Here is a 16,441-nt window from a genome sequence, read left to right as displayed (position 1 = left end):
AAAACAAAACGTCTAGTTATCTGAGTTATTTCTTTGATAGTGTGATCGGCCTCCGACATTTCCTTCGATTCCCGAGTGACTAGATAAGTACTATAAGAAGAAGAAAATAAAGAGATTAAGCACTAGGCTTAGTAAGCTTACAAGCAAATAAATCACAACATTCAAACATAATGGATAATTATGCATAATATCATCTAACATCATAAATTTCTTTACTTCTCAATTTCTATCTTCTTCTTTATTCCCTTACCTTCTTTCTTACCTGACCTTTCCTTTTTCATAAATATAATCTACTTTTCCTTTGCTGTTAATTCACTGTAATTTAACTCGTATCCTGACCCGTTGAACCACTCGGAATACTAAGGATACTAGGGTCGTTCCTGTCTATTAATATCCTGCCAATGCCATGTCTTTGACATGGACTTACATGAATTATTCCTGTCTCCAATGCCATATATAATATGGACTTACATGGCTCAATCCTGTCTCCAAAGCCATATTTCTAATATGGACTTACATGGCTCATTTCATTACGTCCTATCAACCCTAATATCCTAACATTCCTAGGGTTCAACCGGGCTTTCTAACACTTTTCCTCTGTCACTTCACCTTAAATTCGACTTTAAATATTTTCATAACATAATATATAAATGCTGAAATTGACAATAATAATGTAAAATAAAAGAATATTGCATTTATTTACTGTAAACTTACCTTGATACAAAATGTGACTAAACCTTACAATTTAGTCCTTTACTTTTTCTTTTCCTCGTTCTTCTTTGGATTCTTGATCTATAATATAAAATATTTCTACTCATTAGCATTTATTTGATTTCTATTTCACTTCACAATTTATGCTGTTCAAAATTCGAAATTGCACTTTTACCCCAAAATTTACAATTTTACAATTTAGTCCTGCTCAATTCACCCATCAATTGAACTAATTTTTCTAAATTAACACTTTTATTTTATCATTATAAACTATTTCACAGCCTTTGATATTCTGAATTTCAACACCAACATCTAATTCACAATTTTGCTCACAATTAGGTCCTAAATACCATTTTCTATCAAAATGACTTAATAAAACAACCTTAATATGAAATTAGAACTTCAATTTCATAATAATTCATCATAAACTACCCTTACTCATCCAGGTTAACTTCCAATTTCACCCACCAAATCAAAAACTAATGAATTAGATGATTGGACCTAATTGTAAAAGTCACAAAACATAAAAATTACTAAGAAATAGTAAAAATTGAACTTACATGGTGCAAAAATATGAAAAACCAGCATAGGAGACCTGCTACGGCGTTTACGGCTGAGAAAGATGAAGAAATGTCTAGATTTTCAATTAAATCATTTTTTAACTATTAACTTTTATGCTAATTCCAATTTTGTCCCTTGTTCACATTGTTTTCTTGCTTATTTCATACCCAAACCGTCCATCCATTAACCTTTGGGTCTAATTGCTCTTTAAATCCATCTTTTAAATACTTAAGCTATTTACTCACAATTTAACAAATTTTGAGCTATTTTCGATTTAGTCCTTTTAATTAATTAGCTATCCAAACATCAAAATTTTCTAACTGAAACTTTAATACTAACTCAATGACACTTCATAAATATTTATAAAAATATTTATAGCTCGATTTTAAATTTGAGGTCTCGATACCTCGTTTTTGACCCGTCGACCTAATAAATTATTTTAATTCACTAATTTCACCATTTCACAAATTCTTCTAAATTCTTACTTGACTCATAAATATTAAGTTACTATCTTGTTCAATCTTATTTGTCCGATTTAGTGATCTCAAATCACCATTTTGACACCACTTGAAAATTAGTAGTTACATTCTACCTCGGATTTGTGGTTTCGCAACCCTTTATTCGTTTAAGCCTATTCGGGATGTTACATTTCTCCCCTTTAGGGATTTTTGTCCCGAAAATCTTACTGTGAAGAGATTTTGGTACTATTTTTGTATAGCCTCTTGGGTTCCCATGTAGCCTCGTCTACCCCATGTCTATTCCATAGTATTTTCACAAGTGCAATACTTTTGTTCCTTGATTGCTTTACCTCTCGAGCTAGAATCTTTACGGTTCTTCACCAGTAAGTCATGTCCGGTTGAATCTCAACCTTTGTCTAAGAAATCACATGTGACGGATCTGAATGATAACGACGTAGCATAGACACATGAAATACATTTTGAATCTTCTCTAACTCAATCGGGAAAGCTAACCAATATGCTAATGGTCCGACTCTCTCAATCACTTCAAACGGTCCAATAAAACATGGACTTAGTTTGCCTTTCTTGCCAAATCTGAGAACTTTCTTCCACGGGGATACTTTCAAAAAAACTTTGTCACCAACTTGATATTCGATCTCTTTTCTTTTTAAATCGCATATGACTTACGCTCGTCTCAAGTCGCTTTTAAACAAATTCGATAACTTTCACTTTTCTTCATTTCTTTAACTAGATCAACCTCAGAATCCGGCTTTCTTTAAGCTCATCCAATATAAAGGTGTGTGACATTTACGTCCATACAAAGCTTCATAAGGTGCCATCTTCAAACTCGATTGATAACTATTATTGTAGGCAAACTCTACTAATGGTAAATATTTTTCCCAAGCGCCTTGAAATTCCAATTACACAACATCTAAGCATATCTTCAAGTACGAATAACTTTCTCTCGACCGACCGTCGGTTTGAGGGTGGAAAAGTGTACTAAAACTCAACTTTGTGCCCAAAGCCTTCGTAATTTCTTCCAAAACCGTGAAGTAAATCTTGGATCTCTGTCTAAAATGATCGATAATGGTACCTGTGTAGTTTGACTATCTCGACATATACAACTCGGCCAACTTGTCAAGTGAATAATCCATACGAACTGGGATAAAATGAGCCGACTTCGTTAACTTATCAATCACAACCTATACTGCATCTTTCTTTCTCGGTGTAAACGGCAATCCTGTCACAAAATCCATAGTAACTCGATCCCATTTCCACTCAGGGACTAGCACAGTGCAATAAACACGAAGGTACCGATGTTCGCCTTTACTGCCGACAGATCAAACATTTAAAACAAACTCAAATGTCCTTTTCATTCCTACCCACCAAGACATTTTTTTAAATCATTATACATCTTTATACTACGGATGAATAGACAAAGAACTACTATGTGCTTCTGTAAAATCTTTCGAATAAGCTCATCATTCTTGGTATGCATACCTGTCTCGGAACATCAAACAACCGTCGAATCGATCCGAAAATCGACTCTACATCCGACTCATGACCGATCTCTTTTGGTTAACAACTCATTGTCATTTTTTTTAGCTTCACAAATTTCTTCAAGAAACATCGGTTTAGCTCTCAACTCAGCTAAGATAAAACCATCATCTGATAAGGCTAGACTAGTGTTCAAAGCTCTTAATGCAAATAAAGATTTCCTACTCAAAGCATCAGCAACAACGTTTGCCTTACCTGGGTGATAATCGATCACTAGCTCATAATCTTTAATCAACTCTAACCATCTTCTTTGCCTCAAATTCAAATCTTTTTGAGTCATCAAATATTTCAAACTTTTGTGATCAGTGAATATGTGGCACTTCTCACCGTACAAATGATGTCTCCAAATCTTGGTGCAAAAAACAATGGCGACTAGCTCTAAATCATGTGTCGGATAGTTCTTCTCATGTGGCTTTAGTTGTCTAGAGGCATAAGTAATTACCTTCCCTTCCCGCATAAGTACACAACCAAGTCCATTCATGGACGCATCACATAAATCACAAACTCCTTACCGGTTCTAGTTGCACTAAAGCAGAGCTTTAGTCAACAATGCTTTTAACTTGTCAAAACTCGTTGACACTTCTCGATCCATTCAAACTTGACATCCTTTCACAAAGCAATCTTGTCGTGTAGGCGACTATCATGGAAAATCCTCTACAAATCGCCTATAATATTCGGCAAGACCAAGAAAACTTCTAACTTTTGATACATTTCTAGGAGGCTTCCAATCAACAATGGCTGAAATCTTGCTCGGATCAACCTTAATACCTTCACGAAACAATATGTCCAAGAAAACCAACTTCTCGTAACGAACTCACTTTTGCTGAACTTGACATACAACCGATTATCTTTCGAATCAGTAAAGCGTTCTCAAATGCTCTGCATGCTCAGTCTCATCATGAGAATAAATCAAGATATCATCAATAAACAAAACTACAAACTTATCCAAGTACGGTCTGAAAATTCGGTTCATTAAGTCATGAAAATGGCAGGAGCATTAGTCAAGTCAAATGGCATCACAAGGAACTCATAATGACCATACCTAGTCCGAAAAGCAGTCTTCAAGACATCTGACTCTTTAACTCACAACTGATAATATCCGGATCTCAAATCTATCTTGAAAACACAGTAGCTCCTTCAATTGATCAAACAGATCATCAATTCTAGGCAATGGATACTTGTTCTTTCATGTTACCTTGTTAAGTTGTTGATAATTTAAGCGAATCTCATCGATCCGTCATATTACCTTGTTTCAATTCCAGAATTCCTTTCTCTTCGGTCAATAAACCTCGGTGATGTACTTTTACGAAATTCCTCCTAAAAGAAATCCCAAGTGACCCTCTCCTTTGGTACAACTGATACAAGTGTCTTCCACCAGTAGTAGGCTGAGTCTCTAAGAAGTGATACTACACATTCCATACATTCCTCGGGTGTACAAGATAACTCATCAAAGACTCTGATAGTATTTTCTAACTCATCAAGGAAAGCCTGTAATGAATCAAGAACAGTATGGCTATGGAATGGAGGATAGTATGGGATCTGTTGATGATGATGGACATTTTGTTTACATGGCATACATGCAGAGGAACAGAGTTCTCCATGGATGATTGTTGATAGTGATTTTGCCTCCACAAACTCCAAAACCTTGAAATAAATAGGCATAGGATGTCGATAGATATCTTTTTATTTGTATATATATTATATATTTTTATCTATATTATTATTTATTTTTAAACATCTCAATAAAATATTTTCCATATTATTATTTATTTTAAACATCCCATTGAATTGATCTCATAAATCAATCCAACATCATCTGAATTCGAAAATTTTATTTTAATGATTTTTTGTATTTAAAAAAATTTATATTATTGGAGGGTAAAGATGATCATGGACAATAAGCTTGATAATGGGTTGGGTCGGGTTCGAGTTGTGCCGATACAAAATTTTAGGCTCGTTTTCTAGTCTTAAGTCTAGCATGACCTAAAAAATGGGCTTAAAATCCTATCAAAGTCTGACCCAGATTAAAAGTGCTATGCTCGAGTCTAACTTAGCCCGCCCATATTAATTTTTTTAGTTTAGTTTTATATAAAACAAATTTAAAAATGTAATGCATCAAATACATTAAAAACAATAAAATAAATATTTCCCAACAATTAAAATTACATTAAAACAATCTTTATAATTAAATAACATTAAGATAATTCCAACTTGGCGCAAATGTCTCTAAAATAATAGTAAAACTAACAATAAAACAAGAATTATATAATATTTAAACAATAACAACAATATAGTGGCAATATAATAACAAAATGATAGTAAAACAGCAAAAAAATAATTGATTCGAGTCGGATTGGGCTAAAAATGAGTATTTTTATCCAAGTCTATTTTTCAATCTTATAATTTTTGTTGAAAAATACCACAAATCATGATCAAGTGTAGTGGACAAAGTTGTGTTACTGTTTTTGTATTGAACATGCCTCCACGCATGCAATGGAGATGTCTTTGGAAAATGAAAGTATAACGGCATGGTTGTGGATGTCTACATTCCAAAAAAGAGAAGTAAAAAAGGAGAAAGATTTGGTTTTGTGAGATTCACAAACTTTACTAATGCAAGAAAGGCGACGCTTCGTCTGAACGGTTTCTGTTTATTTGGATATAAAATATGGGTCAACTTTGCACGCTTCAATGTTAGAAGTTTTTATTTATATAAATCAAATACTAAAAAGGCTCCAGAGGTATCAAAAGATTCTCCAGATACAAGTGGAACCCTCAGAGGAGAAAAAGCAATAAATAAGAATTGTCTCATGGAGTAAGTGGCTACAGGTAAGAAAGAGATAGAGTCAATTCCTATTGATGAAGAAAAACTTTCTACAGTCTTGTATCATGGGATGGTGTGAAGATTTATGTATTCTAGAGGACCTTGCTATGCAGTTAAAAGAGGGCGGCCTTCAAGTTGCTAACATTAAAAGAGTCTCTAGGCTAATGGTTTTAATGGAATTTAACCGTGGAGAAAAAGCAAATAAGGTTATAAAAGAGTTAAGTGAAATTTTGGTGAGGTGGTTCAAAAAGTTGAGTCATGGTCCGAAAATATTTTGGTTAATAGTAGAAGAACTTAGATGACTTGCTTTAGAGTTCCGAGCCATGCTTGGTCGATCTCTACATTTCAAAATATCACTAATCATTGAGGAAGTTTTATTAGTGTGGACGATGGTATGCCCATCCTAAATCTTTTGTTATGGGAAACATTCATTTGATTGAAAATTGTATGTGTAAAATTAATGAGATGGTGATCTTGAGAGTTGGGAATGTTCAATATCCCATTAGAGTTGTTGAATTGATTCTATTGCAGTTCCCAAAACTCAGGTGTTGGTGCGAAGGCTGTCACCAATCTTTGGTTTCACAATGAGATATAAGTAGCTTTAGATGCACTTTTCACTAAAAATTTTGCTCCACCAAACTGGACACTCTCTTCATTTTTTTTCAAATTGAACAAAATCATTACTATCTAGAAATAATTAAAATGATAATAAAATGGAAGTAAAAATTAGAACAAAGAAAATATAATATAATAAAATTAAGCTGAAAAAATTATAAAATATAATAAAATTAACCAAAATGCTAAAATTATCTCTATAAAAACATAATAATAAAAATAGAGCAAGTAACAAAATAATACGAATAGAGCAATCCGTTATTACTAACCCAAAGACAAAGCTAAAAAGGCCATGCAAAACATGCCCAAACCCATTTTTACTCCTTTCAAGCCCAACTATAAAACTGGCCCAAAAAATCAAAGAGAACTAAAAAAATAAAAATTTGGTCTCCAAACTTTAAAACATTTTAATAACATCCCTAAACTATTAATATTATATCAATTAGATTCTTCCATTATTAAAACCATTAAATGATACTTTAAAACTTATCTAACATAATTTAAAACGAAAATTTTAAAGAAAATAAAATGTTATTGCATAACTTTTAAAAATAAAAACTAAAAATAAAGTAAAATAAAAAAATAAAGTGTTTAATAAAGCTTTTGAAATCTCAAAGTGAAAATTTTTACAATATTCATTTTTATTTTCTATAAAAATATTAAGTGTTCAAACCCTAATCCACAAACCCGTCAACTTAATTTCCAAATCATAAAATGCAAAAGAAACAAGAGAAGAGACCTTCAACAAGCCAAAAGCATTACCTCTAAAGAGCTTTTTCTATGAAATAAATTATTTTTGGATGAGAAAAAAAAATGCATAAAAATAAATGATCAACATATATAATATCATCCCTTCAATAATTCAACATACAATAAAAACATGAAATAACTTAGAAATCCTAACCAAGTTTTTCTGTTTTTCCAATGTCAAAATTTAACACAAAATGGCAGAGCCAATCAACAAGATAAATACTGAAAACACAACAGACCACAAAGTAGCAGATAGTGGAATACTAGCCTTGTCTTTCCTTATAATCATCCCTTCAATAATTACATAATTCGAAACCAATATGTAAAACGAAAGAAACATTTGGCCGAACATCTTTTCCCAGTACCGATCTCCATTATCATCCACAACCAAAGCTTTGAAAACAGCTCCAACAAATGCTGCAAAGTTTACGAGAATAACTACAACCAACGGAGCAAGAAACATGGTGGCTGCACGAAAATCAAAAATACCCATCTCGTATAGCTTAACTTGTTCATCATCTGTTACTTTATTGGTTGGCAAAAAGCTAGCTTCCTTTATGCCAAGCTTATTCAAAATAGCATCCAAGCTTCCGTAAGTATAACATGTTACGGATCTTACCATCCATATTCTCCATTCATTTTTCCATACCCTAAATTGATCACCGGTTGTAACAATATCATATAAGCTTTTTGAAATAGCTGATATGAAAATTATCGAAAATATGTTGAAGTTCGAGTCCGAAATCTGTGACACAAAAAAAATAAAATAAAAGGTTTGTCCTAATCGAGAATAACTAATATGATGTCAAATATGAATGCTTTTTACCTTCGGGTACAAAGGGATGCCATTGAAGAGACAAAGTTGAGGTATAAGAGCAAAACCCCAAACAGAGAGGCAACAAAGAAGAGGCATACATGCAACTTCTAAATAGCACATAAGATGAACCAAAGACATCTTTAGAGGCCCACAAATGAGAGGGCAAAACCTAGAAATAGTAACACTAGTAAGGCCGGATACCCATCTTGTCCATTGAATTGATGTTTCATTAAAATTTGTGGTGCTTATCCCTAAGAATTGTGGCCTTTTGGGATAAAGATACACTGATTTCCAACCTTTACGATGTAAAGTAAATCCAGTGAAGTAATCTTCCAACACGCAGAAGTACAAAAAACCAACCTGCATAAACATATATAAAAGGGTTAATTACACCAAACATATCCAAATTATTGTCTATAGCATAAATTAGTCCCTAAATTTCAAAATATTCTAATTGAATCCTCAGAGTATTAGTATTGCATCAATCAAATTCTTCTGTCAGTCTAGCCATCAAATTGTAAATACATGTGTATCTAAAACACAATAATTAATTTGTAAACATATGTGTATCCATCATATATACAAATAGTTTAGATTCAATATGTTCAAAAAATTATAAAGTATCATTAAAATTTTGGAGGAAGAAGCTAATGTATACTTACCTTTGTACCCCATGTTGTTTGATCTTCATAAGAGCAAGAGGCTAAAACATTGGCATGTTCTAGCAACATCCTTGAAGATTCTCCATCTTTTATGAAACATGGCTTATAGTCTTCGACTAGGGTTTTAATGAAGTCATTGGATGGACCAAATGATCTTTTGAGTGCCATAAGGTCTATATTAACGAGTCATTAGTTATAACATTTTCAATTTATCAATTTGTTATGTCCTAAAAAAACTTGTTAACAATTTATGCTACAATTGATTAGAGGTAAAAAGCTTGATGGAGATTGAGGCAGGCAAAAAATCACCCACCTCATTGGCATCTCTACATAGTTAAATATATATATATTGAGTCTCCCCTTACCTGACCCTACGTACTCATATACAATAATTCATATTTAATAAAAAAAATAATCTTTTATTAAATATATAGAAATATTAAAATAAAATATTTTTAAAAAATGAATTTTTGGGTCAAGGCAAGCCTCCCTCACTTCAAACTTAAGCAAAATAATAATAACAATTTATTATATTTTCATATCAATACAAAAACCTTTAATTCAGTAGTAATAACATTTTTTTTTAATGGTTGAAAGTAGTAACAACAATTTGACTCACCTTGTTGCTTACTAAAACTGCCTAATAATGCTTCCCTCTTTATATAAAAGTTTGTACCCGATATTGTTGGTCCTCCGGCACCATCGAATCCATGCCATTGTATCTGAATTCAAAGGAGAGAAATGAATAAAACAGTCAACCACCACTCCTTCTCATCAAATTAAAAGATCAATTTCAATATATATACACACAATATCTTAGTTATCAACCTTGAATACAAATCGAAGTTGACTGTCATAGATGTCGTCTTCACTAATATTTCGAAATGTTTGTGGGAATTGCACGAATGCTATAGATTGAGATGTTTGAGGATCACAATGGTAACACATTGCTTGTCTAGCTGAAGTTGGATCATTGCAATGCATGTCACAATCAAGAACTAGAATATACGGAGAATTGCTTATCATCGCTGAAACTCGAAGCTGACAATAAAAAGAATACAACATAAACATAACATAAGCTATTAATATGTTAGCTAACAGGAAAAAAAATGTGACTTAAAGTAGAGTAGGGGTGAGTGAGAAGTGATGATAACCAAGTTATTTGATCAATTCGGTTAAATTAATTAATATCTTAATTAAAATGATTAAGTTGATCGGTTATTGGATATTGAATTTCATAACTTAATTTACTAACCTTGCTCATGAGTGAAATATCAAACATGTTTAGTATTGTATTCCCCGTAATTGCCCTTGCCCAGGGGCTTACGGGAATGTATTGTTAATATTCTATTCCCCTTCTCTAAAGAGGATCATGAGGGCAACTTTTATCTATGCTTGACCAGGCCGATTATATTAACCTCAATCTTCCAATGAAACTCAACTTTTTTTAAAAGAGACTATAGTAAAAAAAATAATTGATTAATCCGCATAACCTAAAAAAAATAATTGATTAATCCGCATAACCAATTGAATTTAAAAATATCAAATTAGTTTAGTCAAATCAATTAAGCTTATATTAATTTATCTATTTGATTATATTTGAAGAAAATCAATCAAACTTATAATCAAACCGATCAAATTAAACAATTACTCATAAATCTAAAGTGACGTACAAGGACATTAAGGGCTCCAGCTTTGAAATTATGATGATGAGAAGGTCTTTTCTCACGAGAAACATAAACAAGTATAGGTATTTTAACTTCATCTTTCTCTTTGTGATACTCGTTTATAACCTGCAAAATAATTTATAACTTTTTTATCAACAATTATTTTTCTAATAACATCATATTGTTTTAGATATAAAAAAATAAGTACAAATAGTAATAAAACTATCTTAAACTTTTTTAATGAATATAAGAAAATGGCAATTTCACTGTCCATTTTAATAATAAAATAAATACCAAAAAAAAGAATTTAAATGAATTGAAATTAGGGGATATACCTCGATTATTGATGAGTGGTTAAGTTTATTGTTGACGGGGACATCCGTATGATTTTCTTGCACAATTCTCCTTATCCGTTGCTTCAAAATCTCGTATTTTTCCTTAACCAAAAAAATAAATAAACTTTAATTTATCACTTCTGGATACCTGTGCCTTTGGTCATATAGTTAGAGACTTCATAATTTATAAAAATTTAAATTAAAAATAATAAAATTATATTTTAATTTTGATAAAATTTAATTTAATTCTTTAAAAATTATAATTATTGAAATAATAAAATTTCATAAAAATATATATTTTAATTTTGTTATTAAAAAATTTTAGTAATCCACTGATAGTGGTCTTTAATTAGCAAAGCAAAGTTTGTAATAAGTATATAATGTATATAAATAATGTATAAATTTGCAGTATATTACTTCCATCTTTTTCCTCTCTGCCTTGAACTCAGAAGAACCCTTAAAGCCATCTTCGGAGCTTGAAAAATAAACGTCCGGACAAGCAGTCACGAGGCCATATTTCCTACAAAAAGGAACCCAATACCTGGCAAAGTTCCAAGCCTCCTTCGTACAGCGCAACGTTGCATCGGAGCCAGCGTCGTCGGAAACATAAACATGAAGCTTTTCCGGTGGATAATCTAACGCCATAGCCGATATCACAGTATTCATAACTTCCACACTCGGCTCCTTGTTAGGATCCGCAGTGCAAATGAAAACATCAATGGCCGGAAGCTTATCATCAGCTGGCAATCTCTCGGGGAATACGGTCCGGTAAACAGGGCGCCAACGATAGAATTGTGTAAGGAGCCATGCTAAACAGAGAAGCAACTCGGAGACGAAGATTAGAAGCCATGGAAGAGTGGGGATGGTGATGTTTGGGGGATGTTGGAAAAAGAAGGAAAGCCTGTAATGAATCAAGAACAGTATGGCTATGGAATGGAGGATAGCATGGGTTCTGTTGACGATGATGGAGATTTTGTGTACACGGCATTCATGCATAGGTACATAGTTCTCCATGGATGATTGTTGATTGTGATTTTGCCTCCACAAGCTCCAAAACCTTGAAATAAATATGAAGTACACTTATCCACCATATATTTTGCATAGGATGTCGATATGGATATCTTTTTATTCGTATAATATATTTTTATCTATATTATTATTTATTTTTAAACATCTCAATATAATTTTTCCATTATTATTTATTTTAAACATCCCATTAAATTACTATCAGGAATCAATCGAGCATCAATTCGAAAAGTTTATTTTAATGATGTTTTGTTTTTAAAATAAATTATATTATTGGAAGGTAGAAATGGTCGTGGACAATAAACTTGATCATGACTTGGGTTAGGTTTGAGTTGTGTAATATCTACGTTTTAACTCGAAGTTAGGTAGAGTGATGAATCAGGTCGAGAATTAGTGCAAAATTCTTGAAATATAATAAATAGGAATTGAGTATTAAATTAGGAAGTATTTAGACCCAATAAAAAATTAAAAAATACTCCTTAGATAGGAAAATTTTAAATAGATGCATAGACTTAATTGAAAGAATAGAGAATTTGTTGTGCCCAAGATAGGAAAAATACTAAGTTAGGAGATACATAATAGTAGTGGAAAGGAAGGAAAGATTAAGAAGAAATTTAACCAAAGTGAAGTATGAGCCATCCTAGGAATTATGAAAGATGAGGAAGGATAAAGTGTTAATTAGCCGAGTAAATATTTATTGGGCATAATGATTTGAGGCTATAGTGAAAAGATGAATGGCTAGAGGACTTATTAACAATTTTATCATTTTACTTAAAAATAGTGAGACTTTTTAGGGAATGGCGTAGAAAATTGGAGAAAAGATGAAAAGTTGTCATCTTTTTTTTACCAAATCATCACTTTCATCTCTACCATCACCCATCTTTTGTTTTTATTCTCTTTGTGTCCTTTCTCCGTTGTTGAACACTCCAAGCTCAAAACCTTCATTTTCTTTGGAATTTCTTTAGTAAAAACTATATTAAAGGCTAGTGAGCATCTTAGTTTCATGAGAGAACCCTCGTAAATATGTTAAAGAAGGGAAAAAGCAAGACTTAAGTTTTTGGTTTTCAAGGAGTTAAGGTAAGAAATGATGAAATTATCATGTCATATATGTTTGTTTATATTAAATAGCATAGGAAAGTCACTTGATTTTGGTCTTTAATATATAAATGTTATATGCTTGTTATGAAAATTGACGAGAAAGAAAAGAAAGGAGGGGACGTAATTGAAAGAAAAGGAAAAGAGAAGGTTGAAGATAAAGGAAGAAGAGGATATTTCATAAGTGCTACAAGGATTTAAATTTATTTTTTAAATGTTTATGATTTTAGTATATAAATTATTTATGATACAAATGTAAAATAAATATATATAAATATTAAACAAATGATTAAATTGTGAAATTATGAAATATGTAAAGAAAAGTATAGGTGAAGAATATGAAATGATATAATTGTTTGAATATTAAGTAATGATGTTATGAAAGAAATATATGTGTGAAAAAGATACTATACATATGACTTATTTATTAAGGACTAACTTGTGAAATAGAAAAAATATGGAATACTTTTCAAGACATATATTTATTATGAGAAATTGTATTAAATTCAAATTTAATGCCCAAGTAGACAGAATTTAGAACTACTAGGATATTAGTAGCATGTCATTAAGGGACCTTAGCATGCTCTCCGATTATTAACACATTAATGCTCTCCATTTAGCACATTTGTGCTCTTTGTATAGCACCTTAGTGCTCTCTGTTCATTAGTGCATAATAATGCACCTCTGTAATTGTTCTGTATATCCAGTACGTTCTATAAAAGTGTACTATGGGCTAAGGTTGTGAAAGGTGAACAAATGATTTCCACAAAAGTGTTGTGGTAAGTTTAATAGCTATCAAAAGTAAGTTGAATTTTTGTTAAAGTAAGATATAATTGTAGAAATTTTGCTTGTGCATAATATGTTTTAAATTTAATAATTTTAAACATTATAATATTGTAGCGACGTAAAAATTTAGCTTTCGGTCGCTAATTGTGGCGATCTATTGAAAATTTGAAAACTGAAATTTGATTTTAAAATAAACAGGGAGTCGTCACCGATCCTTTTTCCTAGGTGTGATCGGACACCTATTAGATTCCTTTTTTAAAACAAAAAGAAGGCCGGGTTTAGGTCTACGTTAAAAGTCAGAGAAGAATTAGGGTTCGGGAGTCGGTTACGCGCGAGGAAGGTATTAGCACCCTCGCGACGCCCAAAATTGGTATCTTATAAACATGTGTTGTCTTGATTTCCAAAAATACGAGTTCAATGTAAGATTTAATCGTGATCAGATTGAAACACGAGAATTTTCAATTTTTTGATTTTTGAGAAGGATATACCGTTTTAACACAAGTCAATTGATATTCACCCAACATAGCGATAAAATCGATGACTTAAATGTTAAATCGGTACGTTGCCTTGCTTATTGAAAATTAATTAGAAATTTTTTTTCGTTTAAACGTAAAGCAATTGACATGAAATAAAGATAAATAAATGACAAATCTAGAAGTGCATTGAAACAAATATAAGTATGACAATAATATTATAAACAATAAAGATATAATGTAATACTAAAATTAAATATGAGATGGAAACAATGAATATATATATACGTAATAATGACATTAAGAATATGTACATAAAATAGGAATAATATGGGTACATAATATATATATACATACTTAACATATTTAAAATGAACATATACAATACACATATATAATGACCTATGCTAATAATAATAGCAAAAATAGTAACAATAAAAGATATATGTATACCAAATAACATATAATAATATTGAAATAAAATAGTAAGTGGAGATAATAAGCATAATAATGAATATAATGATTTATGAAAATAAAACTATATATATAGAATATGTGTACAAGAATAAAATATATGTGCAAATATTAATGATAAATGTAGTAGGAATAAAACAAATGTAATAATAATATATATACAATATGATAAAAAATAAACATATACATATAATAGAATTTTTTTAAAAAATATATACATGGGATAATATGGAAATATGTACAAAGGGTAATATATACAAAGATTTAACTAATAATATTGAAAATACATGTTCATAATATATATAAAACGTATATATAATATAATATCAAAATATTTACATAATATATACACATATAATTACAATGTTAAAAAACATATTAATATTAATAATAATACTAATATTACATAAAGTTATACTTATATATATATATATATATATATATATATATATATTTATTAAAGATATATGCATATATGATATAATACATGAATGATACGATATTTAATATATACATAATATGTATAATAAAAATAATAATATATAAAATATATACGTATATAACAAAACATATATAAATATTGGTAATAATAACAATAATAATAATATTGAAAATATAAAAGCAAGTATAGCATTAAAAATATTAAAATAAAATAAATAAATAAACTAAATACAAATACATATATGTATACGCATATAGCAAGAGTACATACTAACATATATAATAATAATAATAATAATAATATCAGTAATATAAAAATAACAAGGATATTTAATAAAAAATGAAAATAAACGAAAAAAGGATTAAAATTAAACTAAAAACAAAGTTGTGGGGCAGATTTGAAAAGAAAATAAGAAGGAGAGGACCAGATTGCAATATGTGCTCAACATGGGAGGACCAAAACAGCAATATCCCCAGTCATTAAAACGCAGCGCTTGGTACGGGGCTAAATTGAAAACCTCAGAGAATTAGGTGGCCAAATTGCAAAATCGTAGGAACTTAATTGCGAACTCTCAGAAAAGCGGAAGGGCCAAATGTGCAAATTGCCCTTCCGCTAAAAAACACACGGATCCTGACCTGGGGCTGGTCGGGTCGAACCGACCGGGGGCCCAAAATGGCGCCGTTCTTATTTAATGGTGCGTTTTGGTCCCTTATAAAAGTTAAAAAAATTTTAAAAAATCATTTGTTACAACAGAAGAGAAAAAAAAAAGAAAAAAGAGAGGGGAGAAAGGAGAAAGGGGAGAATGAAGGGAGGGAATCCGGCCAGGGGGCCGGTCATCGGACCTTTGCCGGCGCCGGCCACCGTGGTAAAATTTCAAATTTTTTCTCTTTTTTTTTGCTTGTTTATCTTATTATTTTATTGTATTTTAATATGTATAGGTGATTAAAATAGGTTTTAAAACGAAATAGAAATATAAAAAAAAATCACCTTTTGGTCTTTTTAGCTTTTGATTTGTTGATCTTTGATATTTCGTTTGCTTTGAACATTGTTATTGAATCTAAATGATCAATGGACTGCTATTTTGATTCTGGATTTTGATGATTTTTCTTATTTCTTTTGTGTTTTTGAAACTATTGAATGCTTCTTTTTCTGATTTTAAAATCCGAACCCCTTACAATTTTTTCATTCGGG

General features: G+C 30.9%; 1 protein-coding gene across 1 annotated transcript; it reads right to left on the bottom strand.

Annotated features, from left to right (window-relative positions):
- Positions 1 to 7,537: 7,537 nt before the first annotated feature.
- LOC108454873 (cellulose synthase-like protein E1) lies at positions 7,538 to 12,061 on the bottom strand. Its single transcript, XM_017753475.2, has 8 exons — positions 11,372 to 12,061; positions 10,955 to 11,056; positions 10,626 to 10,745; positions 9,781 to 9,993; positions 9,572 to 9,674; positions 8,953 to 9,125; positions 8,300 to 8,650; positions 7,538 to 8,218 (listed from the first exon to the last, which is right to left on the bottom strand). Exons 1-8 carry the CDS (start codon positions 11,966 to 11,968, stop codon positions 7,658 to 7,660), a joined length of 2,220 nt encoding a protein of 739 aa, XP_017608964.1. The 5' UTR covers positions 11,969 to 12,061; the 3' UTR covers positions 7,538 to 7,657.
- Positions 12,062 to 16,441: the final 4,380 nt, after the last annotated feature.

Source organism: Gossypium arboreum, chromosome 9 (assembly GCF_025698485.1).
Source record: "Gossypium arboreum isolate Shixiya-1 chromosome 9, ASM2569848v2, whole genome shotgun sequence".
NCBI classification, from domain to species: domain Eukaryota; kingdom Viridiplantae; phylum Streptophyta; class Magnoliopsida; order Malvales; family Malvaceae; genus Gossypium; species Gossypium arboreum.
Note: the sequence above shows the minus strand (reverse complement) of the source record. Positions and strands in the feature narration are given on the sequence as shown.

What these genes read in the sequence shown, in the direction of transcription:
- LOC108454873 (XM_017753475.2), bottom strand. Translation starts at nt 11,968, where the DNA reads ATGGAGAACTATGTACCTATGCATGAATGCCGTGTACACAAAATCTCC. An exon ending in ACCACTCATCAATAATCGAG is followed by an intron (nt 10,746 to 10,954) that starts GTATATCCCCTA and finishes ATTATTTTGCAG; the next exon opens with GTTATAAACGAGTATCACAA. An exon ending in AAACAACATGGGGTACAAAG is followed by an intron (nt 8,651 to 8,952) that starts GTAAGTATACAT and finishes ATGTTTATGCAG; the next exon opens with GTTGGTTTTTTGTACTTCTG.